Raw genomic sequence first — 26,409 nt, forward strand, 5'->3', positions numbered from 1 at the left:
TGCCTATGTCCTGAATGGTATTACCTAGGTTTTCCTCCAGAATTTTTATGGTTTTAGATCTTACATTTAAGTCTTTAATCCATCTTGAGTTAATTTTTGTATAAGGTGCAAGGAAGGGGTCCAGTTTCAGTTTTCTACATATGGCTAGCCAGTTTTCCCAGCACCATTTATTAAATAGGGAATCCTTTCCCCATTGCTTATTTTGTCAGGTTTGTCAAAGATCATTTGTGGCATTATTTCCGAGGCCTCTGTTCTGTTCCACTGGTCTATATATCTGTTCTGGTACCAGTACCATGCTGTTTTGGTTACTGTAGCCTTGTAATATAGTTTGAAGTCAGGTAACATGAAGCCTCCAGCTTTGTTCTTTTTGCTTAGGATTACCTTGGCTATATGGGTTCTTTTTTGGTTCCATATGAAATTTAAAGCAGTTTTTTTCTAATTCTGTGAAGAAAGTGAATGGTAGCTTGATGGGAATAGCATTGAATCTATAAATTACTTTAGGCAGTATGGCCATTTTCACGATATTGATTCTACCTATGCATGAGCATGGAATGTTTTTCCATTTGTTTGTATCCTCTCTTATTTCCTTGAGCAGTGGTTTGTAGTTCTCCTTGAAGAGGTCCTTCACATCCCTTGTAAGTTTTATTCCTAGGTATGTTATTCTCTTTGTAGCAATTATGAATGGGAGTTCACTCATGATTTGGCTATTATTGGTGTATAGGAATGCTTGTGATTTTTGCACATTGATTTTATATCCAGAGACTTTACTGAAGTTGCTTATCAGCTTAAGGAGATCTTGGGCTGAGACAATGGGGTTTTCTAAATATACAATCATGTCATCTGCAAACAGAGACAATTTGACTTCTACTCTTCCTATCTGAATACCCTTTATTTCTTTTTCTTGCCTGATTGCCCTGGCCAGAATTTGCAATACTATGTTGAATAGGAGTGGCGAGAGAGGACATCCTTGTCTTGTGCCGGTTTTCAAAGGGAATGCTTCCAGCTTTTGACAACCCCATCAAAAAGTGGGCGAAGGATATGAGCAGACACTTCTCCAAAGAAGACATTTATGTGGCCAACAAACATATGAAAAAAAGCTCATCATCACTGGCCATTAGAGAAATGCAAATCAAAACCACAATGAGATACCATCTCACGTCAGTTAGAATGGCGATCATTAAAAAGTCAGGAAACAACAGACGCTGGAGAGGATGTGGAGTAATAGAAATGCTTTTACACTGTTAGTGGCAGTGTAAATCAGTTCAACCATTGTGGAAGACAGTGTGGCAATTCCTCAAGGATCTAGAACCAGAAATATCATTTGACCCAGCAATCCCATTACTGGGTATATACCCAAAGGATTGTAAATCATGCTACTATAAAGACACATGCACACGGATGTTTACTGCGGCACTATTCACAATAGCAAAGACTTAGAACCAACCCAAATGCCCATCAATGACAGACTGGATAAAGAAAATGCGGCACATATACACCATGGAATACTATGCAGCCATAAAAAAGGATGAGTTCGTCTTCTTTGCAGGGACATGGATGAAGCTGGAAACCATCATTCTCAGCAAACTAACACAGGAACAGAAAACCAAACACCACATGTTCTCACTCATAAGTGGGAGTTGAACAATGAGAACACATGGACACAGGGAGGGGAACATCACACACTGGGGCCTGTCTGAGGGTAGGGGGCTAGGGGAGGGAGAACATTAGGAGAAATACCTAATGTAGATGACGGGCTGATGGGTGCAGCAAAAAACCATGGCACGAGTATACCTATGTAATAAACATGAACATTCTGCACATGTATCCCAGAACTTAAAAGTATATTTAAATTAAAAAGATACTTTCCTTTTTCATTATTACCAAGAGACAGCTATGACTAAAACTACAGCTGCCAACATAAGATGATTAAAATTGGGGGTCAGGCCAGGCACAGTGACTCGTGCCGGCAATCCCAGCACTTTGGGAAGCCAAGGCAGGCAGATCACTTGAGGTCAGGAGTTCAAGATCAGCCTGGCCAACATGGTGAAACTCTGTCTCTAGTAAAAATACAAAAATTGGCCAGGCATGGTAGTACATGCCTATAATCCCAGCTACCCAGGAGGCTGAGGCAGGAAAATCGCTTGAACCTGGGAGGTGGAGGTTGCAGTGAGCCAAGATCACGCCACTGTGCTCCAGCCTGGGCAACAGAGCGAGACTCTGTCTCGAAAAAATAAAAATAAATAAATAAAATTGGGGGTCAACCATTTAGTAGGAGGAAGAACAGAATGAGAGAGATGCTAAAGGTTCTGCAAGGCAAAAAAAAAAAAAAAAAAAAAAAAGTTGTGGGGGCCACAAAGGTACATTAGGACACCCGGATGAAGAAGAAAATAATGCGGAGCCCTGAGAAAGGAGAGAACAAAATAGGTTGCTCCCTTCAGCCCAGCAGGATGCTCAGGATGCGCATGCACAACCTCTACCTATTCCAGCAGGAAACTGGTAATGTCTAAAACGTGCCAATTCAAGAAATGGTGGTAGAAGAGTGTCCCTCCAATGAAGTAACAGCTGAAAGACTGGAGAGGCACTCTTCGTGGCACTCTTCGTCCTGGGAATTGAGAAGAGATGGGCCATGGATGGGTGTTTTCACCGTGGGCAGGTGTTGCACTGATCGTTTCAATGTGGAGAAAACCCAAAGGTCATCCTCCTAATCAGAAAGTCCCCAGCCCTCCCCCAGGTGGCCAGCATCTGCTGCCTACATTGTGACCTGCCAGCTGCCCTCCCTGCTGTCCCCCAGTCCACACAGGGGCCAGATGACCTGTCTCACCACCTCTGCTCTAATGTCCCCAGCAGCACCCCTACTCACTCAGGGTGAAAGCTGAGGCCACCCCACCCACCCCATCCCCAACTTCTCTGCCTCATCTCCTCCTGCCCCAACCACACCCAGCGCCCCCACCCAGGGCCTCTGTCCTGGCCGTTCCCTCTGCCAAGCACACTCTTCCTTCCACATCCCCATGATCTCTTCCTCACTTTATTCAGGCCCCTACTCAAAAGTCACCTTGTCAGACAGCCCTCTGCAGACAGCCCGATCTGGACACAGCAGCCCCTCCAGCATGCACCGTCCTTCCTCTTGTCCAGCTTTACTTTACCGTAGAGGACAGAGCCCCACCTGACATGTCTCTTCTGCTTATGGATTCCTAGAGCAGCGGGTTTCAACCAAGGGCAGTTTTACCTACCCCGCTCCCCTGGAGGACGCTGGGCACTGTCCACAGACACTTCTCTATCACAACTGGTGGTGGTGCTACCAGCAACTAGTGGGTAGAGGCCAGAGACACCGCAAAATTTCCTACAATGCACAGGACGGCCAAGGATGATCCAATCCAAAGGTTGACAGTGCCGCAGTGGAGACACCCTTCCTAGAGCCAGCACAGCACATGACACACAGCAGGCCTTTGTAAACATTTGGTGAATGAATGACTGAAGGATGAAAAGCCAGAAGGTATTGGGCTCACAGTTTAAGAGGTGGGCTTTGAAGTCCCATGCTCTCCCACCAAGGACTCCCTGTGCTGGACAAGTTCCTCCATCGCTGAGCCTTGATTCTGCTCGATGAGAGAGAGGCGATAACAGTAGCCGCTGCATGGGGTCGCTGCAAGGACTAGACAGGGGAAATCCATGTCCGGTACTGAGCACAGTGCCTGCACACTGATCAAGTACCATGCATCCCGGGTTCATCATGCCTAGCGCTCACGGGAGAGTGCCACTCCAGAGATGGATTTGCGTTTAGGGTCCTTCCATCTCAGAGCCAGGCAGTCATGAGGGCACTGCACCACAGAGGGAGGTGGGCCAGCACCCCAGGAACATAGGCACAATAGGCATTCTGCTCCGCCCCTCAGCCCAGGGATCCACACTCCCCGAATCAAAAGGGCACAGCAGGCTGGTGCAAGTCCTCCCAGATGCTGGTGGGAGTCTGAATACAAAAGGGTAGAGGGCATGGTCAGAACCGGGCTTCCTTCTGGAGGCCGACAGGACTCCACCCTCACCGGGAGTCCGGGCCAGAACGCTGTGGGGGACCCAAGAGCCAAGGGCAGAGCCGCCCTCAGACAGGCTGCATCTGCTCCTGTCCCTGGAGCCTCCCTGTTTAGGTCACTAAATACTGAGCTGCCAGCTGCCACCTAACTACCCAGGAACAATGCAGCACCAACTCACTGGCCCTTCCTCACACACACCCAACTCCCCTACGAGCTACACAACCCCATTCAAAAATCACGGTGCCTCTTCCTTCCTTCAGGGGAAGAGGAGATGGGAGGTTCGAGAAGAATCAGGGAGAAGGGCGGTACAAGAAAACGGAACCAAGGGCCCTGGGTTTAGTGCTGAGCTGACCACCTCGCAGACTCAGACACCACTCTCTACCTACTTTATTTTAGCCAATGTTCACAGCAAACATGTGAAAGACAGGTAATTAGTCCCATTCTGCAGAACAGAAAACAGAACCTCAGCAAAGTCACCAGCCACAGCCATGTATCTAACAACAGCCTGAAACCTAAGTGTCTCTTTCCTCATGAAGTGCTCTGTGCTGGAGGGGAACCGCCAGTTCTCTGACCTCCCATTTTCACATGAAGTAGGTCCCCACTCCCCAGTTCCCACCCGCACTCTTTCTGTCCCGCACTCTCTGCTCCCACGATGCAGGGAGTGACCTGGCCCACTTGGGCCAGACAGGAGGCGCTCTTCCTCAGCTCAGCTCCTGTGGGTTCTCTCAGGGCCCACCCACCTGTTCACCCCCCCCCCCCCAAAGGTGTGCTCAGGAGCTGCCCTGAGGGGGTCTCTACCTCTGACTGTTAGACTCAGGGACGAGGTTTTGTAAGCCCACCTTCCCACAGGTTCAAAGCTCTGTTTTCCAACCAGCTTTACTGATGACAAAGCTAGCCCCTTGATCTTCACGTGTCTGTCTGTCTGGAGGAGGCGACGCCTAAGCTGTGTCTTACAGGATGAATAAGCACGACCCAGGCAAAAGAGGAGGAGAGGGGAGGGTGTCCCGGCAGACGGAAGAGCATGAAAGTGAATCAGGCGCGCATGAAACTGAATCGTCTGCGCACATGAAACCGACGGTGTGTACAGACACCTGGAAGCAGCTGGGTGCTGCTGAAATGCAATGTAACGTCCCATCAAAGGGCACGCGGTGGCCACTGCAAGTGGGAGCTCCAGTATGCCCAACCCCCTATTCAACTGGGCAGCGACGTTCTTCCAGAAGGTGAACTCCAATGGTTAGAGTCCTGGACGGGGAGCAAGGTGGCTGACGTGGGAGTGGAAGAGAAATCCTTTACGGTATCCCATATGTACCTTTTGAGTTTTGTTCCATGTAAATATATACTTATGCAAAACAAAAATTTAAATACAAATTTTTAACATTAATATAAGGTCTAGGGCAGGAGGAAAAGGAGTTGAAGGAGGGGGCAGGGGAAGGGTTAGAACTGCTGGGCTGCAACCAAAACGTTAAGCACCCCGGCCACGTACTGAGCACGTCCTCTGGGCCCAGCGTGTGCGGGCACTGCACATAGCGAGTGCTATTCGCCTCCTTTTGGAAATAAGGAAACGGACAAAGTAAAGGGCAAAGCCAGGACGTGAGCCCTTCATGTGGGACTGCAGGAGCCTGGGGTGCTCTCCTCCAGGGCGGTGCAGCTCCCCCAACTTTAATGAAGCAGCCCAGTCAGGCTACTCCTTCCCAATAAACTCACACCCAGCTGCCTCCCCACCACCCCCACCTTCCAACTTTACAAACCGAGCTGTCCCAGCTCAAACAAAGCTGACATTTCAAACAAGTCTGACCGCGTCTCATCCCCTGAGCGAGAGGCCCATTTTGGATTGGCTCTGAATTGCATCAAACGGTTACATAAGCTGCTGCCTGGCCCAGCTGAGACAGCCGGCTAGAAACCTCTAGACCAAAAGTTGATCCTAGCTTACAGTTCAGGGACAGCCCTTCCTGAAAGTCTGTAAACAAATTAAGAGTCTGAGCTGTTAGGGAGGTCAGGAGGAATGCAGCAGACCTCAAATAAAATGATCAAATGCTAAAAAGGACCAAAAAAAAAAAAATCATGTGTGGCCCAAACCAAGAGCACAGAAATGATACTGAGACCTTGTGAACTCACTGCAGCCTGGATCATTAACCACAGACAAGTGAGAGCCTGGTGAGGCAGGGAACAACCAGCCAGATGCGGGAAGTCGGCCTGAAATACAGCCCCTTCAAAATGCCCTCTGGCTTGGTGCAGGGTCTCCAGGTGAAGCTAAAACATATTCTTCCCGGAGTAAGAGCCTAGCTGTGCAACCCAGCTTCACCAGCCACTGGCTGTGTGATGCTGGCCAGGTTTATCTACCGGTAAGCACTCCCGTCTCCTCTGTGAAATGGGGATCACCGCAAGCTCTCACAGGATCGCAGACACGCGTGAGTTAATGGGTGACAAGGACAGACTCAGTACTCGGCAGCACCATCACCAATGCTTCCTCAAGGGCTTCATAATGGCGACAACAGCTCCTCAAGCCCATCCGGACATCCTGCAGTGCTTAGTGACAGAACCAGAGGTGCAGCCTGGAAGATCACTGTCAGCCCCCTTTGCACACTGCAGAGAGGTTCCCTTCTGGCCCAGCATCCCCATCTGTGCAAGACCTCCTGACCTCCCCCGCACCCAGCCCTTAACCTTTCCCTCCTGTGGCCCTCTGGACCTCAGCCACCCTATCCTTGCTACATTCATCCTGCTGTCATCGGTTCCTCCTTCCCCTCCTGGGAGCAAGGAATCCAGGGTCTATATGAGTGACCAGCATCCAGCACTGGTCTTTTTCCAGGTAAGGAGTTGGGAGCTGTACTGCATAACCTAAAACTTCCATTAGGAATTTCCCACTTCACGGGGAACTCATTCCCATGGGTGGATCGAGTGGGGGTTGTTCAGTGCCACAGATAACAAAGAGTACATCACTCCCACATGACCCCATTGCCTCCCGTTTTGCCCCATCCAATCATTCATCATTTCTTTATTACCATCATTACCTCCACTAGAATGCTCTGTGGGCAGGGCCCATGTGAGAAGAGCTAACATCTCCTGAGTGCTGAGCGAAATGTCAAAGCACTCTCTGTGTATGAACTCATTTAGTCCTCACAACAGCCCATGGTGCTGGCACTCTTAAATCTGCATTTTAATGATGGGGAAATTTTAACGTGTGACACAGAGCTTATGCATGGCCAAGCTGGATCCCCACCTCTGGCTCCTCAGCACCTAGAACTGCGCCCAGCACATGAGAGATGCTTGGTAAATGTTTGGGGAATGAATAAACAGATGATAAAGAAGTGAGGCATGTCTAAATGCCACCTGGAACCTTCCAATTACTAAGACACTAAGGCAGTCACTGAAGGGCTAATACACAAAATTCAGTAGGAAGTTTTCCCTTTAAAGAAAGATGCCCAGCGTGAGGGATCTATATTGGCCACGCCACCTAGGTTCACTTCTCGGCAGTTAAGGGGCAGGGGGCTCAGACTGCAGCCGATTTAACGGCCACTGCCCCACCATCTCATCCTAAAATTTTATCATCGAGCCCTTAGCCAAGCAAGCGGCTGGCTGCGGGGCCTCGCATCTCTCTCTGATGTTACTACAGCACTCCTCAACTTCATTTCTGGAGCTGCCGAATGTTTGGAATTGTGTTGCTAGGGGATGAGCCAGAACGCCTCACTAGCGTTGAGAATCTCTTCCAATAATAGCCAAGAGGAAAAAAAAGGACCCCCTCAACACAGCCTATTGACAAGTAAGGATGTTTTTCTTGCCCTTTCTGCCCTGGCTCACAATCAAAAGCTCTAACAAATTAAAAGGAAACAAATGGGCCGGATGGTCTGGGCTCACCTCACTCTATCACCTTCACTCCCCAGCCCCAAAAAAGGGGCAAGAAGGCAACAATCGGGATTCAAAAGCTGAATACCCACAGCTAATCAACTATATCTCATGAAAAGCAATAACACGGGAAATGTTTTCTGATTAGCTGCAAATTCCCTTTTAGAACAGGACCACAAAGTGACTGGCAATGCATGACTGCGCTATACTGATGGTGAACAGAAAGCTGCATGCATGCTTGATGTTTTTCAACTAGAAAAGACCACTGCTCTCAACACCACCACCACTCGCGACCTCACCACTGAAAGGGGTACCGCGCTGGACATGAAAAATTCAGATAACCACCACCCGCAGCTGCGGAAGGAAAGCGGCAGAGAAAAGACTAGGGCGCCCCCTGGTGGCTCCAATGTGGCTCTTCCTGAAATTGGCAGGAATAAAGCCTGAGCCGCTTTCTTGCAACCTCCAGCCCCCAAATAACCATATATTCAAACGAAATTAACTCAAGAGTAGAAACTTTGTTGTTAAAAAGGAGGTGAAGGGAGACAAAGCTGTTGTAAACACCAACAAATATCAACTGAATGAATTTTGATTAAGCTCTAGTAAAGTAGTACCAGTGAGCTGGTTTCCGCAGAAGTGACGGTACTTCCGCAGCTACGGAGTCAGGATCACTTAGTCTGGTGCATTCCACAGGTGTGTATCCTTATGCATCTACTGCCTTCCTAAATCACCATCTTCATTGCAGGAGTGATGGCACGAAAAAGCTCCCAAACATACACACACACATGCATGCGCACACACACAAACAAATGCTCCCTGGGATGTGTCATTTTCTTTAGGCTCATTTTTTCCTAAGTTTCATTCCTTGACCTATGCAGGAGGCGAGAGGTTTTAAAAAAAAAAAGCCTAAGACAAAATACGGTTCCTGGAAAACGGCCCTGCTGCTTCCTTCTGTCTTGGGGTTTCTCAAGTACTGCCGTTTGGGACTAGATAATGCTGTGTTGGGAGGAGCTGTCCTGTTGGGAGGACCTGTCCTGTCCACCACAGGACATTCAGCAGCATCCCTGGGCTCTACTTAGCAGATGCCGGAAGGACCCTCATCCCAGGTGTGACAACCATATGTCCCAGACATGGCTAAATGTCCCCTGGGGATTGCAATCACCCCCAGCTGAGAACCACCATCCTGCCTGATCACTTCCAATTTTCAGGCCTCACAGAAAGAGTAGCCTGGTTTATGTCCTCTTAACCAGAGTGAGGATTGAGGGGTAGATATCAGCTAAAGGGAACTTCAGGGCCTCTGCAGTAGGGATGGTTTCAGTAAGATGGAAAATCAGGTCAACCTATTTGCAGTTCAACAATAAGGCCCAGATGTTGTTTTCAGGAAGATTAGTCAGCAACGTACCCTTTGAGGGTGTTGATAATGATCACACCTACCAGTTATTCAGTCTTTAAGATGCCAGATACTCTCTTGGATTTTTTTTCCAATTTTTCTTATCAAGGTATAATTTACATAGCATATAACACCCTTCGATAGCTCAGGTGGTAATTTACATAGTGTATCTTCTGAGTATCTTCCATCTGTTAGTTCATTTAATCCTCACAACTGTGTCAGAGGGGTACTATGATAGCCCCGTTTTATAGACGAGAACACTGAGGCACAGTTAGCTTAAATAACTTGCCCAGGTTCCCACTGCTAATACATGTAGGGATGTGCATAAGAACACAGCCAGTGTAGCTGGTTTAACATCAGCAAGCAGAACAGTAAAAACAAAAATAATGATACTACGATTGCCAGTGTTGCCCCAGACCCTATGTGCAATTACCACCTGCTAACTACATGAAGTGTTTCGTGTTTCTTACTTTTTTCTAAAGCCTGGAACACTCTGAAGGAGAGTCGTGAAAGCAAAGGAACTTCTCCCCAGGAAAATCCACATATGTGCACAAACACACAAGCACGATTTTGCACACAATTGCAAGAGGCATCTGAAATCTATCTATGAGCCTCCAATGAGGTTCCCAGATACAACAGACACTTCATATAACTCCCAGGAATCCACCAAGGGGATAATATTACCACCATTTCAAGGACTGGGAAGACGAGTTCAGAGAAATTAAAGCATTTGCCCGGGGTCACATAGATCTTTCTCTTTAAGACATGGTCTCACTCTGTCACCCAGGCTGTGGTGTGATCAAGGCTCACAGTAGCCTACAACTCCTGGGTTCAAGAGATCTTCCTGCCTCAACCTTCCGAGTAGCTGGGATTACAGGCACGTGCCACCATGTCTGGCTTTTTTTTCTTCTTCTTTTGTAAAGAGAGGGGGTCTCACTATGTTGCCCAGGCTGGTTTTGAACTCCTGGCCTCAAGCAATACTCCTGCCTTGTCCTCCCAAAGTGTTGGGATTACAGCCAGGAACCACTGCACGTAGCCACACAGCTCTTGAACAGCAGTGATGTGGTCTGCCTGACCCATGTTCTTTCCACCCCAACACATTGCTTCTCAACTTGCCGTGATCACTGACAACAGGGCCCTACGAAACTAAAGGATGTATAAAGTGCAGAAAGGATTTACATATCTAATATTCTAGTGGCTCTGATGATATACAGTGGCAATGTAAAGGCTGCTGGCCACTCAGAATTAAAACCTCAAGGTGACATTTGCCTTTCACAAAGACAGTTGTTGATTCACCTCTACAAACTCCATAAGACAGCATCTCAGCAAAACAGTCCACAGGGGTCTGGGCACTCACACAAATACCATTCTGCCTTTTTCCAGCCCTCTTCCCACGTCGGCCAACACCTGGCCTCGGGTATAAAAAGTTATGGGCCACATGTCCAAGCCAGTGTGTTTACTGATACTGGCTTGCCTAGCCAAAAGCCATTCAAATTCACCTGAATGTCACCACGTGTATAAAGGAGACAGTAGGCAAGGGGGAAAGGAAGACACCTGTCTTTGGTATCAAAGAAACTAACGAGGTCAGGCAAGTCATGAGAAACTTCAGCAACGTGGTTCTTTAATCACCGCAAATGAGAATGTGGATATCCTGGCTCCTTTCCCAGAACAGATGGTCAGCACCACAAAGAATCCTTGAGGGAAGCCTCCTCCACTTCATAGCTTGGGAAACTGAGGCACAGAGAGGTCAAGCGACCTACTACTCTCAGAGCCAGGATCAAAACCAAGTGTTCCCATTCACTGAAAGCAAAGAGTTGGTAATGCATCATTCCACTACAACCAGCTGCCTCTCCCTGACACAAGAGGAAAAAAGGTGAAAATCCACTCCCTTGAGCAACTCATATTACCAGGCCTTCACTGCATCCCGAAATAGAGACACAGTGGTGATTGTAACAGACTGGAGCCCGCCCTCAGGGAACTCGGTTTCAATTCATTCCTGCAGAATGCACTTTTAACTCTCCATGCTTGTTAGAACTAAAATAAACATTAGTTCCTTTGTTCCTTCCTTCCTTCCCTCCTTCTTTAAATGTCTCTTGAACAAACTACTTGTCAGGCAGGATTTGGGGGAGGAGGAAAATGGCAATGAATTAGCAGACAAAGTGTGTCTACTCAGGGAGCTTGTATCCCAGTGGGGGCTACAGGAAAGAAACTAAAGAGGGGAGTGAGGTTACAGGGGGCTCTGAAACCTGAAGTCAGCAGCCAGGGAAGTGCTGCACTTGGGGGGATGGGATGAGATTGCCTGTTGCTGCGCTCTTCTAGATGGACGGCCAGGGAAAGAGGGCCTCTTGCAGGAGCACCTCCGCCCAGTAGGGCTGCGAAAACAAAACACCGTGGACCCAGTGCACTGTGAACGACGGGGACTGATTTCTCACAGTTCTGGCAGCTGGAAGTCTGAGATCAAGGCACCGACAGATTCGGGATCTGGTGAGGGTCCTCTTCTTGGTTCAATGATGGCGCCTTCTTGCTGTGTCATCATTACATGGCAGAAAGGGTAAACAAGGTCTCTGGGGTCCCTTTTTTTTTTGAAAAGGATCTTGCTCTGTTGCCCAGGCTGGAGTGCAGTAGCATGATCTTGGCTCACTGCGGCCTCAAACTCCTGGGCTCACCTCAAAGTGGGCTCACTTCCGAGTACCTGGGACTATAGGCACGCACCACCAAGTCTAATTTTTGTGTGTGTGTAGAGACAGGGTCTATCTGTGCTATTCAGGCTGGTCTCGAGTTCTGGGATCAAGCAATCCTCCTGCCTCAGCCTCCCAAAGTGCTGGGATTGCAGGCATGAGCCACGATTCCCAACCTCTGGGGTCCCTTTTTTAAGGGCACTAATCCCACTCATGAGGGCTCCAGCCTCATGACCTAATCAACTCCCAAATGCCCACCTCCTAACACCATCACACTGCGGATTAGGATTCCAACCTAGGAATTTTAGGGGCACACAAACATTCAGTCTATAGCAAAGGGGACATCCTGAGACCTGGGTGCTTTTCTCTGAAGGTGGGGCATTACACAAGCTTGTGGGTCTCCAGGAACGGCAAGGAGGGGGAGCGGGTGTGAACCCTGCCTCCACCACCCAATAGCAGTATGACCTTCAGCAAAGCCTCTCAGTTTCTTCAACTACAGAACAAGTCTAGCACTCCTATTTTACATGGATGCTATGAAGATTAAGCATTAGTGAAGGTAAAGCCTGGTTTATGGTAGGTAAAATGAATAAGAAGGTATTTGTATTATTACTATTTTCCAGGCGCTCTTTTTTTTCTTTTCTTTTCTTTTGAAATGAAGTCTCACTCTGTCGCCCACGCTGGAGTGCAGTGGTGTGATCTTGTCTCACTGCGACCTCCACTTCCTGGGTTCAAGTGATTCTCCTGCCTCAGCCTCTCGAGTAGCTGGGATTACAGGCATGCACCACCACACCTGGCTAATTTTTGTATTTTTAGTAGAGACAGGGTTTCACCATGTTGGCCAGGCTGGTCTTGAACTCCCGGCCGCAGGTGATTGATCTGCCTGCTTCAGCCTCCCAAAGTGCTGGGATTACAGGTGTAAGCCTCCATACCTGGCCTTCCAGGCACTCTTTGAAGGAAAATCTAGAATTGCCCCAGAAATAGGAATGAACTTACGGATGGATTTGATATGTGAAGACTGGCAGAGGCCATCTGGAGAGAAACCAGGATGGAAATGGGAAACCAGGCAGCATCCTAGAATTCAAACCCTAAACCCCGGGACTAGGGTTTGGAGCTGGCACTTGAACCCTTGGGGAGCTACCAAATGGGCTTAAAAATTGGTCCCAAGGGGGTCTCCAGATGTGACTTCAAGAGGAACTGGCCTCCCTGGAGCAACGCCACCACCTACCATCAATAACCGCGTGAGGCGGCACGGGACATTTACCCCCATTCCCTCCCACTGCCTCTGCATTCCTGGGCAAAGTCCTAACCCGGAAGAACTAGAGCCCCACCGCTCCCCACCGTAAAAGCTTCCAGGTAGCTGAGAAGGCTCCAATCACAAAGGATGCCCGGTTCCACACTCAAGTCTAATGCCTTCCTAAGCTAGTACGTTTGGACCTCAGAACACCCCTGAGACGGCCGTGAGAATGTCCTCATTTCACAAATGAGGACAGGGGACCAGAGAGTCTTTAAGGAAAAAAAGAAAGAGAAATCTAGTTAGGAAGTGGTGGAGCTGAGGCTGGAAGCCAGGACTCTGATACCGGCCCGCGCACCGCCCCACCCCGCATCCTGGCTCCAGAACTCCCCGCTGGGACACGTCTCTCCTGCTGCACCTAGCACAGCTCTATGACTCACGGGTGTTAGGGCACCGTGCTTAGGGCAGTGACAGGACTGTCAGCAGCCTGAGACTATGGCCACTAAGTCAACTCAGGACTCCCTACCCCGAGACACAGGGGAGCCCTCAGCACTGCCTGTACAAGGGAGGGCGGAGGGAAGGAGCAGTGAAGGACGGAAGGAACGCACTGCTGAGTGTGCTCTGCGTGGCAAGCACGCTTCAGAGCCTGCTCTTCGCAAAAGGAAGTGAGTAAATCCTATTGCCCCTGCTTCAAGTCCTCCACTGGCTTCCCATTGTACGTGGGATAAAATCTACACGAGCCACCCTCTCCAGCATCCTCCAACTCACTCTCCCCCTCACTTCTGGCAGCGCAATGCCAGCGGTACCACCCGCCACCAAAACAGGCCAAGCCCCCCATCCTGAGACCTCAGCCCCGCTGACATCTGAGAGAGCCCTTTCCTGAAACATGCCTTAAAACAGGGCATAGGCTTTGCCTTTCTAATGCTTGCTGCTTGTCTTCCCCACAGTTCTGGCAGCTTCTGAGGGCAGGACCTTTGCTTCTTGTTCATCAATATATATAAACCAAGAGTAGCAGTGTGGCGATCATATTATACTATGAACACTGGGCAGAAATAGTTGCAGGATTTTTTCTATTGGGTTTTTTTAATTTTTTAATTTTATTTTTTGAGACGGTCTTGCTCTGTCACCCAGGCTGGAGTGCAGGGTCATAATCATTATTCGCTAAAGCCTCGACCTCCTAGGCTCAAACAATCTTCCCACCTCAGCCTCCCAAGTAGCTGGAACTACAGGCAGATGCCAGGTGCCACCACCACACACTTTCTTTCTTTCTTTCTTTCTTTCTCTTTCTCTTTTCTCTCTCTCTCTCTCTCTCCCCTTTCTTTCTTTCTTTCTTTTTGAGACAAAGTCTCACTCTACCTCCTAGGCTGTAATGCAGTGGTATGATCTTGGCTCACTGTAGCCTCTGCCTCCCAGGTTTAAGCAATTCTCTGCCTCAGCCCCCCAGTACCTGGGACCACAGGTGCCCACCACTATGCCCAGCTAATTTTTGTACTGTCAGTAGAGATGGGGTTTCGCTGTGTTGGCCAGGCTGGTCTCGAACTCCTGACCTCAAGAGTAATCCGCCCGCCTCAGCCTCCCAAAGTGCTGGGATTACAGGCATGGGCCACTGCACCTGGCCAATTTTTAAATGCTTTTATTTGTAGAGGAAGGGTCTTGCTATGTTGCCCAGGCTGGTCTTGAACTCCTGGATTCGAGCCATCTTCCCACCTCAGCCTCCCAAAGTGCTGGGATTACAGGCGTGCGCCACTGCCCCGGCCATAAATTGTGTTTGAATGGAAAAAGGGATCCAGCAAACAGTAAAAGAACAGAAGAAAATACAAAGAAAGAAATCTCTCTTTTTTCTTCAAAAAGAAAAGCACTCCTGTCAACACTCGAAACGCCATTCCTCTGCCATTTTCACACTGCATGACCACAATGTCCTTACGCTCCCTGAGCCAAGCCTTCCCGTATAAATGAGGGCTGGGGAGGGACAGCTAAAATCCTTTCTAAGTATAAGAACAAGTGGGAACAGAGTCTATGTCTGTCAAACAGCACAAGTCAGCACCCATGTCCTAAAAGCACCCTGCAGAGCTTACAAGGGACACCTGGCAACGTGGCACCTCCCCCTAGCAACATGAAAACACCCACCCAACACCCGCCCCTGCTCTGACCCCGCAGAGCCGGTCCTGCTGCAGCCTTCTGCAGGTGCTGGATCAGCTGACCAGATCTGTTCCTGCCTCTCCTGTCTCTCTCTAGCTTTCTGCCTGGCCCAAACAGTGACACTGTGAGGCCTGCTGCAGAGACTGAGCTGGTGCCCTGCAGCCTCAGACACCCACGGCAGGACCTGTGTGGAGAGCACCCATCCTTCCAGTCATGCAGCCTAGCCTAGAGACACAAGCAAAGCCAGAACGAGACAGGGCAGTGCTCATACCCCCCAAAGGACCATGGCCCCCTGCACAGGGTCTAGCCATGAGGGCCCACTGCCCAACAGCTCCTCCTTCAAAAGCATATTGCAGAGGCGGCAGCAGCTCCACCAGCAGGAATCAGGTTGCCAGCTTAGCCTATGGAACACAAAACACTGCTGCTTCCCAGCCATGTCAACCAGGAAGAAGAGGGAAAGAGGATACAGCTGGATATGGAAGCTGCAGCCCCAGAAGTTTGGCTGTGTGACTCTGAGCACTGTATTTGGCCTCTGCCTCAGTGACTTTCTCATCTGTACAATGGACCAGTAATGCCTGTACCTTCTGGGTTGCTGTACAGCCCAGGATAACTTCAGAGAGGCATCTCGCATAATGACGGCTGCTTTACCATCTAATGAGTACTAATCATTACCTTAAATGTGTAAGAAGCAGGTCTTGCTCTGTTGCCCAGGCTGGGGTGCAGTGTCATCATCACTGCTCAATGCAGCCTCGAACTCCTGGGCTCAAGCAATCCTCCTGCCTCATTCTCCCAAGAAGCTGAGACCACAGACATGTGCCACCATGACCAGCTAATTTCTATTTACTTTATTAATCTGTTTATTTTGAGATAGAGTCTCACTCTGTTGCCCAGGCTGGAGTGCAGTGGCAACGATCTCGGCTCATTGCAACCTCCGCCTCCTGGGTTCAAGCGATTCTCCTGCCTCAGCCTCCTGAGTAGCTGGGATTACAGGCACCCACCACCATACCCGGCTAATTGTTTTTTGTATGTTTAGTAGAGACGGGTTGCACTATGTTGGCCAGGCTGGTCTCAAACTCTTGACCTCAGGTGATCTACCCACCTCAGCCTCCCACAGTGCTGAGATTACAGACATTAGCCACCATGCCTGGCCCCGTAATCATTACTTACCACCAAGAATGCCTCTCATTCCACACCCATGAACCACATTTGTCTATCAGTTTTAAGTGTTATGATGGTTACCCTGCTTGTTATTAAAGCCTGCCAATAACGGAGCTGAAATATCGCAGCCAAAGGCAGAGACACGTGCTATTCCAGAAAGACCTAACTGCTCTGCATCTGTGTCAGCCTCCATTACTCTGGTTCACAATGTTTCTCTCTCACCTGCATCTTCTATTTGTACCCTCCTGGTCCCCCAGATTGGGACCCATGGGACTATTTAATCCAAAATTTTATTGAAACATTGTTGCCGCAAATTAAGTTTTTTAAAAATGACAATAGTTAAATAAAACTGGTAAAAAGAAAATTTTTCTTCATTTTAAAATTTGGTGTTTGGCCAGGCATAGTAGGTCATGTCGTAACCCCAGCACTTTGAGAGGCTGAGGTGGGAGGATTATCTGAGCCCAGGAGTTCAAGACCAGCCTAGGCAACATAGCAAGACTCCCATCTCTACAAAATAAGCATTAAAACACAGCCGGGCGGGGTGGCATGCACCTTCAGTCCCAGCTACTTGGGAAGCTGAGGCAGGAGGATCGCTTAAGCCCAGGAGTTCAAGGCTGCAGTAAGCCAGGAATGCACCACTGCACTCCAGCCTGGGCAACAGAGACCCTGCCTCCAAAAATAGTAATGATAAGCTTAAGGCTCTCAGACCTGGATGCCCACATATGACTAGTCCACTGCTGCTTGCCCTGGCTGGTGACAATGAAATGTGTCTCCTTAGGTAATGTAGAATTGGCAAGAGTGTGGCCAGGCGCAGTGGCTCACGCCTGTAATCCCAGCACTTTGGGAGGCCGAGGCGGGCGGATCACAAGGAAAGGAGATTGAGACCATCCTGGCTAACACAGTGAAACCCCGTCTCTACTAAAAATTACAAAAAATTACAAAAAATTAGCCAGGCGTGGTGGCGGGCGCCTGTAGTCCCAGCTACTCGGGAGGCTGAGGCAGGAGAATGGCGTGAGCCCGGGAGGCGGAGCTTGCAGTGAGCCGAGATCACGCCACTGCCCTCCAGCCAGAGCGAGACTCCATCTCAAAAAAAAAAAAAAATAAGAATTGGCAAGAGTGTAGGTTTTGGAGTAAGAACACCTGGGTCTCTCACAGATTCACCACTTACTACAGCTAGACACCATGTCTGGCACACAGTAGGTGCTCAGTAACTATCTGTTCTACTAGCCATGAGGCCTTGGGCAGGTACTTACCCTCCTAAGCCTCATTTTCTTATACAAAAGAGAATAATATAACCTACACCTCAGAAGGCTGCTGGGGGATTCAATGAGAAAACATAAATAAAAATGCTTCAGCACCATACATGGCATACAGTCAGTTTTACCAGAATATACTGTTACTTTTACTAGCTTCTATTTTGATAGAAGATTATTATTCTAGTCAGAACTAGAATAATAAACAGACACATTTTATTAGAGAAGTAGGGTGGGGGCTGGGCACAGTGGCTCATGCCTATAATCCCACCACTTCGGGAGGCCGAGGCAGGAGGATCACCTGAAGTCAGGAGTCTGAGACCAGCCTAGCCAACATGGCAAAACCCCACCTCTACTAAAAGTACAAAAATTAGCCGGGCATGGTGGCGCGTGCCTTTAACCCCAGCTACTCGGAAGGCAGAGGCAGGAGAATCACTTGAACCTGGGAGGCGGAGGTTGCAGTGAGCCGAGATTACACCAGTGCATTCCAGCCTGGCCGACAGAGCGAGACTCCGTCCAAAAGGAAAGGGAAGAAGAGTGGAGAAGGAATATGGGGCCTCCAAAAACAAATCAAATGCCACTCTCCTCGGACCTGCTGTGTTCTTAACAAGCCCATAGCATTCCAGAAGTTTGCTTTGAGGGTTTGTCAGGAACTGGTGTTAAGAGCTGACAGAAGAGGAGGCAGAAAAGCAAAGCCACTGGCCATGTGGGTGACTCCAGACAAGGGGAAAGGGCCCAGAGGGGACAGAAGACACTCACTGCCCTGGGGATTTCTTTTTTCTTTTTCTTTTTCTTTTTGAGACGGGGTCTAGCCCTGTCACCCAGGCTGGAGTGCAGTGGTGTAATCATAACTCACTGCAGCCTTGACCTCCTGGGCTCAAACAATCCTCCTGCCTCAGCCTCCCAATTAGCTGGGAATACAGGTACGCACCACCATATCCAGGTAATTTTTTTTATTTTTTATAGAGACAGAGTCTCACTATGTTGGCCTGGCTAGTCTCAAACTCCTGCCCTCAAATGATCTGCCCACCTTGGCCTCCCAAAGTGCTGGGATTACAGGCGTGCGCCACTGCGCCCGGCCTATTTATTGACTCTTAACTCTGATCCTGATGCTGTTCTAAGCACATCACAGTTATCTTCATGGCCGCCCATGATTTGGGTGTTGATCCTGTCACTCTATCTTGATAAGGACACGGTACTGAGGGGGCTGGGGCCACTCAGCTGGAACCTGAGCCCAGGCAGCTGAGCTTCTGAGTGTGCCCTCCTGGCCCTGAGGGCACATGGCCTCCTGAGAGCAACAGGCACAGCTGCAACTCCAACCCCAGGTACAGCTCCGTGTGCCCGAAACAAGAACTGGGAACCTACCTGCAGAAATGCAAGGCATCCGTGAGGCAGAATTATGGGTGTTTTAGTTTGCTCCAAACTGTCTTTACTGCTTTGCTAAATAATTAACTTTTTCACTTTGGGAAGCCGAAGTGGGCGGATCACAAGGTCAGGAGTTCGAGACCAGCCTGGCCAACATGGTGAAACCCTGCCTCTACTAAAAGTACAAAAATTAGCTGAGGGTGGTGGCAGGCATCTGTAATCCCAGCTACTCATGAGGCTGAGGCAGGAGAATAGCTTGAATCCGGGAGGCGGAGGTTTCAGTGACCCGAGATTGTGCCACTGCACTCCAGCCTGGGCGATAAGAGCAACACTCCATCTCAAAAAAAAATAATAACTTTTTCATAACAGGCTTTTGTATTTTCTGAAGTACCAGAGGGCCTTGCAGAAGGAGAACAATCATGTGGGTCTGGACACACCATCTTCTCTTCAGTAGTAAATAACCACAAGAATACAGTCCCTCTGAATGCCTCAGGACAAAACACCCTTTGCAATTTCAGAGATACCTGAGAGGGAAAGGTTGCTCGATAGAAGACTTCACAATTATCCCCAGGCACTGAGGATTAAATAACCTAGCTCTAGCTCAATTACAGTACAGAGGCAGCCACCTGCGCAGATTATTACACGAAGCCAGGGAAGCCACTTGGCGGGATGTGAGTGAAGCATTCGCTGCTTCGGGGGGCAGAGCTGATGAGTTTCTTTGCCAAGCTCCTCTGGGGTTTCCAAGAGTCGAGTGACTGCTCTAGAGTAGAATCTCAGGTGCTTCACATGCAGCGATGGGATGCTCCATCTGAACTGGGACGGCATTTGCGACACTCACTCCTGGGACAACTCATGCTATGGCATCCCTTCCCAAATGGACCAGTGGAAGCCCTAACTCCCAATCTGAGTTTATATGGAGACAAGGCCTTAATGAGGTAATCAAAGTTAATAAGGTCATAAGCATGGGGCTCTGATCCCACAGGACCGGCGCCCTTATAAGAAGAGAGAAGGGACACCAGGATGTGCCTGCAGAGGAAAGGCCACATAAGGACAGAGAGAAGGTGGCTGTCTGCAAGCCAAGGAAAGAGTCCTCACCAGAAATCAACCCTGCTGGCACCTTGATCTTGGTCTTTCAGCCTCCAGAACTGTAAGAAAGTAAGTTTTGAGGGTTTTTTTTGTTTTTTTTGTTTTTTTTTTTGAGACATAGTCTTGCTCTGTCGCCCAGGCTGGAGTGCAGTGGTGCAATCTCAGCTCACTGCAGCCTTTGCCTCCCAGGTTCAAGCGATTCTCCTGCTTCTGCCTCCCGAGTAGCCGAGATTACAGGTGCCAGCCACCACACCATGCTAATTTTTTGTATTTTTAGTAGAGACAGGGTTTCACCATGTTGGCCAGACTGGTTTTGAACTCCTGACCTCAAGTGATTCCCCCCACCTCGGCCTCCCAAAGTGCTAGGATTACAGGCATGAGCCACCGTGCCCGGCCGAGAAAATAAGTTTTTGTTGTTGAAGCCACCCTATCTGTGGCCCCTTGTTATGGTAGCCCAAGCAAATACCCCGGACACCCAGACAGACCCACTCTTCTTACTCCTCTTGCATGTGACACAGGAGGTGATGGCAGGGTGGGAAAACACAATTGAAAACCACCCTTCGCTCAAAATTTCTAGGATTCCTGACCCCTCATCTGTGCTGGATGACATCCAGGGTAGACAACAGCACTGTCCTTGAAGACTTCCTAAAGGTACAGGCACCGCAGAAGACAGAAGCCGCTTGTCCCAGCCACCCACACACAATCCTAACCACAGACCACATTTCTACCAAGTATCAAGGCTCAAATGCAGACATGGTGACATTTTTTTCTTCAGAGATTCAAGGTATAAGCTCTGGATATGTCCCAAACTTGCTCAAAATGCCAAATAATAAAATGATTTAGTTTCTAAAAAATTGTCTGAGTCAAAACAAGAAAAACAATCTATGCCTCTGTCACTGGCCTAACTCGAGCATGTTTAAGGGCATGTATGTCATCACTGAAAATGCACAGGCAAGGCCAGTGACTTCCTCAAAGACAGAAAGCGGCTGAGGAAGGCCCAGACACCATGCTCTACGTGGACCTGAGACGCAGCTGACAAAGCAAACCGTGTTTATCTGAGATGCTGGGACCTCAGCCCCGGCCGCAGGAACTCTTGGGAAACAGAATGTCAGACACCTGCCGGGGCACACAGGGATGCCTGCAGCCCTACTTACGGTGCCTACAAAGCCTCGCAGGCATGATCTCGGGGCTGCTGTCCTTTAAAAAAAAAATGCCCATAAATCAAAACGCAGTGTTCTTTACAGTAGCTGTGCCTCACAGCCAGAGTCAAGTCTTGTCCATCTACACCACGGTGCCACCCACACAGAGACAGAATCGTAGGTGCTGGGAAGTGATGTGGCGTTAGATCCCAGCAAGTCACAGGAGTGGCTTCTTTTCCCATCCTCAGTCCTCTCCATTACCATCAGTTCAGTAACAGGATAGCCTCAACACCTTTCTAATGTGACTCGCTGACACATCTCTTTGCCTTTGGCTTATAAAAATATATTTCTACTGTGTTTTCACCACCAAAATGTATTATCTTGGTCTTTCCTTCTTGCCTTTGCATAGGACCAAGGGAGAGACACTGACTACTCTGAGAACCTTAACTCGGACCCCAGGGATGTCACCAACAGCATGACCTTTGTGACCAAATCCAGCAATCAGAACTTCACCAAGGTTTTTCTCCCGAAATTTTTTTCCCCGAAATTTTTATTTTAGCTTTTTTTTTTCTTTTTGTTTCTTTTTTTTTTTTTTTTTTTTTTTTTTTTTTTTAAGACAAAGAGTCTCGCTCTGGCACCCAGGCTGGAGTGCAGTGTCGCCATCTCGGCTCACTGCAACCTCCACCTCCCGGGGTTTAAGCAATTCTCTTGCCTCAGCCTCCCGAGTAGCTGGGATTACAGACATCTGCCACCACGCCTGGCTACAGAACTTCATTGTTTTCCTCAACTGAAGTCAAGCAGTCATCACTGAGTACAGAAGCTGTGATTTCTTGGTCAGTGGGGCCATAAAGAGCATCCTGATGGCAGGATGTGGCTGTTTGGTTTCAGTCCCTACTTTTCCGGCACAATTCCCTTTTGGAGAAGCACTTCCAAAAGGGCTAGGTGCGGGGACTGCACCCAAATGGGCTTTCCTGCACTGCTGATCACCCCACTTCTGGTCTTGCTGGTGGTTACAGAGCTTCCAGCAGTATGAAGACTGACATACTTGCCACAGGCCAGGGCCAAAAAGAAGCAGCACTCATCTCTCTTTTGAACAATGAGAGTGGGTCTCAATCAGAACCCAGGGCAGGCAACCACTCCAGGCACACTTAGTACTAGTTTCCATCTACTGTCTTCATTTTACAGCGACCTGCTGGTTTCGTTAACTCATAGTGACTCTCGATTTACAGTAGTGAGATAAAGCTTCCTTTTTCAAAAAATAAAGGAATTCACATTTGTTTAAGTGCATCATTAAAAGTAAACTACAGTCTGGGCACGGTGGCTCACACCTGTAATCCCAGCACTTCAGGAGGCAGAGAGGGGCAGATCATCAGGTCAGGACTTCAAGACCAGCCCGGCCAACATGGCGAAACCCCGTCTCTACTAAAAATACAAAAATTAGCCGGGCGTGGGCCTGTAATCCCAGCTACTTGGGAGGCTGACGCAGGAGAATCGCTTGAACCCAGGAGGTGGAGGTTGCAGTAAGCTGAGATCGTGCCATTGCACTCCAGCCTGGGAGACAAGAGCAAGACTCTGTCTCAAAAAAAAAAAAAAAAAAAAAAAGTAAACTGTAGTAGGCCGGGCACGGTGGCTCACGCCTGTCATCCCAGCGCTTTGGAAGGCTGAGGCAGGTGGATCGCTTGATCCTAGGAGTTCAAGACCAGCCTGGACAGCATGGTGAGACCTCATCTCTACAAAAAAATAAATAAATAAACATGAATAATAAACTATAGGGTAAGTAACAGTACTGTGGTAAACAAAAGATTGACAGGTGAAAAGCAGCCAGCTACATACTCACCCACCCTGTGTCCCACGGACTGAGTGATCTATTAACACCTGCTCAGCGGAGTTCAGGGCTGAGCAGCGCCACAGTAAACCACACATGCTCACATACAAAAAGTGCGGCCAGCCGTTCCCACGCAGTAGCCTTACGGTGTCTGCTCACTTCCTGCTTCACCCTTGAATCAAAGAATGCTGGGTGCCTCCCAAACTCTTTCTTCCTTCCTTAGCAACAAAAACTAATTTTCTTTTATCAAGAACAATTGCCCCCTCTGCAGCCAAGGGGGGCCATGAGATGAATGCTGGCCCAAGACACGAGTGGTATACTGTGAGCACCTTCTAGTGAAGGTGGGGGGAGCTTCACCGTTTTTGTACCAAGAGCCCATTCTGTAATCTAGGAATAACCATGGGCTCCTATTCAGGAAAATGTATTAAAATATATAAAACATACCATATCACAAAGGAAACCAATTACATCAAAATAGAATGATCATAATTCAAGAAAATACTATATTTCACCCAGAGCTAAATGAAAAACATTGTAATTTTTTTCCCTATCCAAGCTCAGGCCCCTGAATCCTATATGTAGAAATAGACGAAGTCTCTCTGCTCTCACCTCCTTCCTGCCGCCTGGAATGAGAATGAAATGGCTGGAGCTAAAATGGCTATTTTGGTCTACAAGGCAAAACAGGAGGAGTCCCGGTCTCTGATGGCCGTGGAGCCACATACCGGCCCCAGCCCATCTACCTCTGGATAGAGAGAAATTTCCATCACATCTCCTTAACCACAAAAACTTCAAGAAGAGTAGATCTGAATGGCTTTGTGTACAAAAAATAAACCAACTGTTGGTTTATATAGTGTCTGCTCACTTCCTGCTTCACCCTTGAATCAGAAAATGCTAGGTGCCTCCCAAACGCCTTCTTCCTTCCTTAGCAACAAAAGCTAATTTTTTTTTTTAACTGGGAACAAGTGCCCCCTCTGCCTCCAGGGGAGGCCATGGGACAAATGCTGGCTCAAGCCACGAGTGAGATACCAGGAGCACCCGTCAGTTTACATAACAGTTGGTTTATTCTTTGTTATACAAAGCCATTCAAACCTAGTCTTCCTTGCTATATCTCTAATACTTTTTCTAGGTAGTAAAGTTGGAAACAGTTGAAGCCTGATCATTAGCAAAGTTTAATCATCTTGGAGAGACATATTCTTCTTCACTTGCAAAAATGAGTCCTTTAGAGTTACAAAGGAAATCCAACTAGAATAGGTCCTCTGTAGCTAACTGCATTACGGGAGGCAAACCCCGAAACCTGGAACCACAGAAGTCTACGGCAAGGCTGCTCCACCCTGAGGCACGCCCTTCAGCGCGCACACGCCCAAGCGCCACGCATTAACCACGGTTCTGGACATCCACAAGCACGTACCACACCTCCAGTCTACAACCAGGGACGTACACACCTGACTTGAACCCACAGTCACAGGGTTAGAAGCACAAAGGCACCGCCATGAGACATGGGCCAGAAGTCATCCCAGAGCTGGTAGAGGGGGCTGCGAAAGTACTTACTAATTGTCATGGACTCTGGCACTGAGGCAGAAGGTAGCAGGCTGCTCAGAGGACTTCCGTGGCCTGGAGAGCTGGCTTCCACACTAGGAAAAAGCAGGCAGGAGGAAGTTACACTTGGCCACTGAAAGTACACACCCTCACCATTCCAAAAACTAGCAGAGGTCAGTTTACTCCGGTACCTCTACTAGAAGGGATAGAGGCAGTCACTGGAAATTAGTCAGGCCTCGTTATCTGCAGATTCCGTCTTTGGAAATTCATCTACGCACTAAAATTTATTTGTAACCCCAAAGTCAATACTTGAGGTGCTTTCACAATCATTCATGAACACGTGCAGAGGCCAATAATTTCACTCCCTAATGTGCATATTCTCAGCTGAAGTCGAACAGCTAGGACCTCAGATCTCACACTGTAAACAAGCATCCTCTTTGCTGTCTATTTACTGCCACGTTTTTAGCATTTTTTTTTTCCACTTTTCTTTCTTTTGCGTGATCTCCGCTCACTGTAACCTCCACCTCCTGGGTTCAAGCGATTCTCGTGCCTCAGCCTCCCAAGTAGCTGGGATTACAGGCCTGCACCACCACACCCGACTAATTCTTGTATTTTTACTAGAAATGGGGTTTCGCCATGTTGGCCAGACTGGTCTCAAAGTCCTGACCTCAAGTGATCCACCTGCCTCGGCCTCCCAAAGTGCTGGGATTACAGGCATGATCCACCACACCCGGCCTTTTTTTCCACTTGATTTTGTTGTTTAAAATGTCCCCAAGCACAGTGCTGAAGTGGTACTGCCGACAGTTCCTAAGCACAGGAAGGCTGTGATGTGCCATATGGAGATAATTTGTGAGTTAGAGATGCTTCATTCAGGCATGGCTTACAGTGCTGCTGGCTGTGAATTCAATGTTAATGAATCAACTGTATACATTAAACAAGGTGTCTTCAAACAGGAACAGACATAAAACCAGGTTATGTGTTGATCAGTTGATAAAAATGCTGTGACCAGGCCAGGTGTGGTGGCTCATGCCTGTAATCGCAATACTTTGGGAGGCCGAGGTGGGTGGATCACATGAGGTCAGGAGTTCAAGACCAGCCTGGCGAACATGGCAAAACCCCTTCTCTACTAAAAATACAAAAATTATCTGGGTGTGGTAGCACATGCCTGTAATCCCAGCTACTTGGGAGGCTGAGGCAGGAGAATCACTTCAACCCAGGAAGCAGAGGTTGCAGTGAGCCAAGATCACGACACTGCACTCCAGCCCCGGGCAAAAGAGCAACAGTTCATCTCAAAAACAAAATGTGTGACCAGAGGCTCAAAGCAACTTAACCATGTACTTCCCCTAGGAGCACTGGTTCAGTCTTCATAGCAACTTTATAGAACACAACTACTAGGAATAATAAGAATCAACTGTATGTTTACAAATAATTTACAACATGAAAAATAAAGTTTAGTATCTTTGGTGAGAACAGCACGGTCATCACATGGTTAACAGAGATACACACACACACACACACACACACACACACACACACACACAAACCATGACTAGGAGGAAAAGTACCAAAACATCAACAACATAATGGAGTTGAGGGTTAAGAGTGATTTTCTTTTTTCATTTACTGTTGCATTTTCCAATTTTTTTTTTTTTAAGACAGGGTCTCACTCCGTTGTCTAGGCTGGAGTGCAGTGGTGCAATCTCAGCTCGCTGAAAGCTTGAACTCCTGGGTTCAAGTGATCTTCCCACAT

The 26,409-nt window shown here is 48.4% G+C and overlaps 2 protein-coding genes across 16 annotated transcripts in view; one reads left to right on the forward strand and one right to left on the reverse strand.

The window, feature by feature from the left end:
• SNX29 (sorting nexin 29) overlaps positions 1-26,409 on the reverse strand; it is a 630,208-nt gene that overhangs the window by 470,331 nt on the left and 133,468 nt on the right. For all 15 annotated transcript variants that reach the window (XM_063699638.1, XM_063699637.1, XM_055365873.2 and 12 more), the window contains one exon: positions 24,672-24,754. In XM_063699638.1, the coding sequence (XP_063555708.1) occupies positions 24,672-24,754 (83 nt within the window). The remainder of the gene's footprint in view (positions 1-24,671; positions 24,755-26,409) is intronic.
• LOC129527643 (putative uncharacterized protein FLJ32790) lies at positions 13,554-15,934 on the forward strand. The gene is given in 3 exon segments (XM_055365899.1): positions 13,554-13,823; positions 15,394-15,500; positions 15,503-15,934. Coding segments are annotated over 3 exon segments (582 nt in total). The 5' UTR covers positions 13,554-13,653; the 3' UTR covers positions 15,808-15,934.

This window comes from Gorilla gorilla, chromosome 18 (assembly GCF_029281585.2).
Source record: "Gorilla gorilla gorilla isolate KB3781 chromosome 18, NHGRI_mGorGor1-v2.1_pri, whole genome shotgun sequence".
NCBI lineage: Eukaryota > Metazoa > Chordata > Mammalia > Primates > Hominidae > Gorilla > Gorilla gorilla.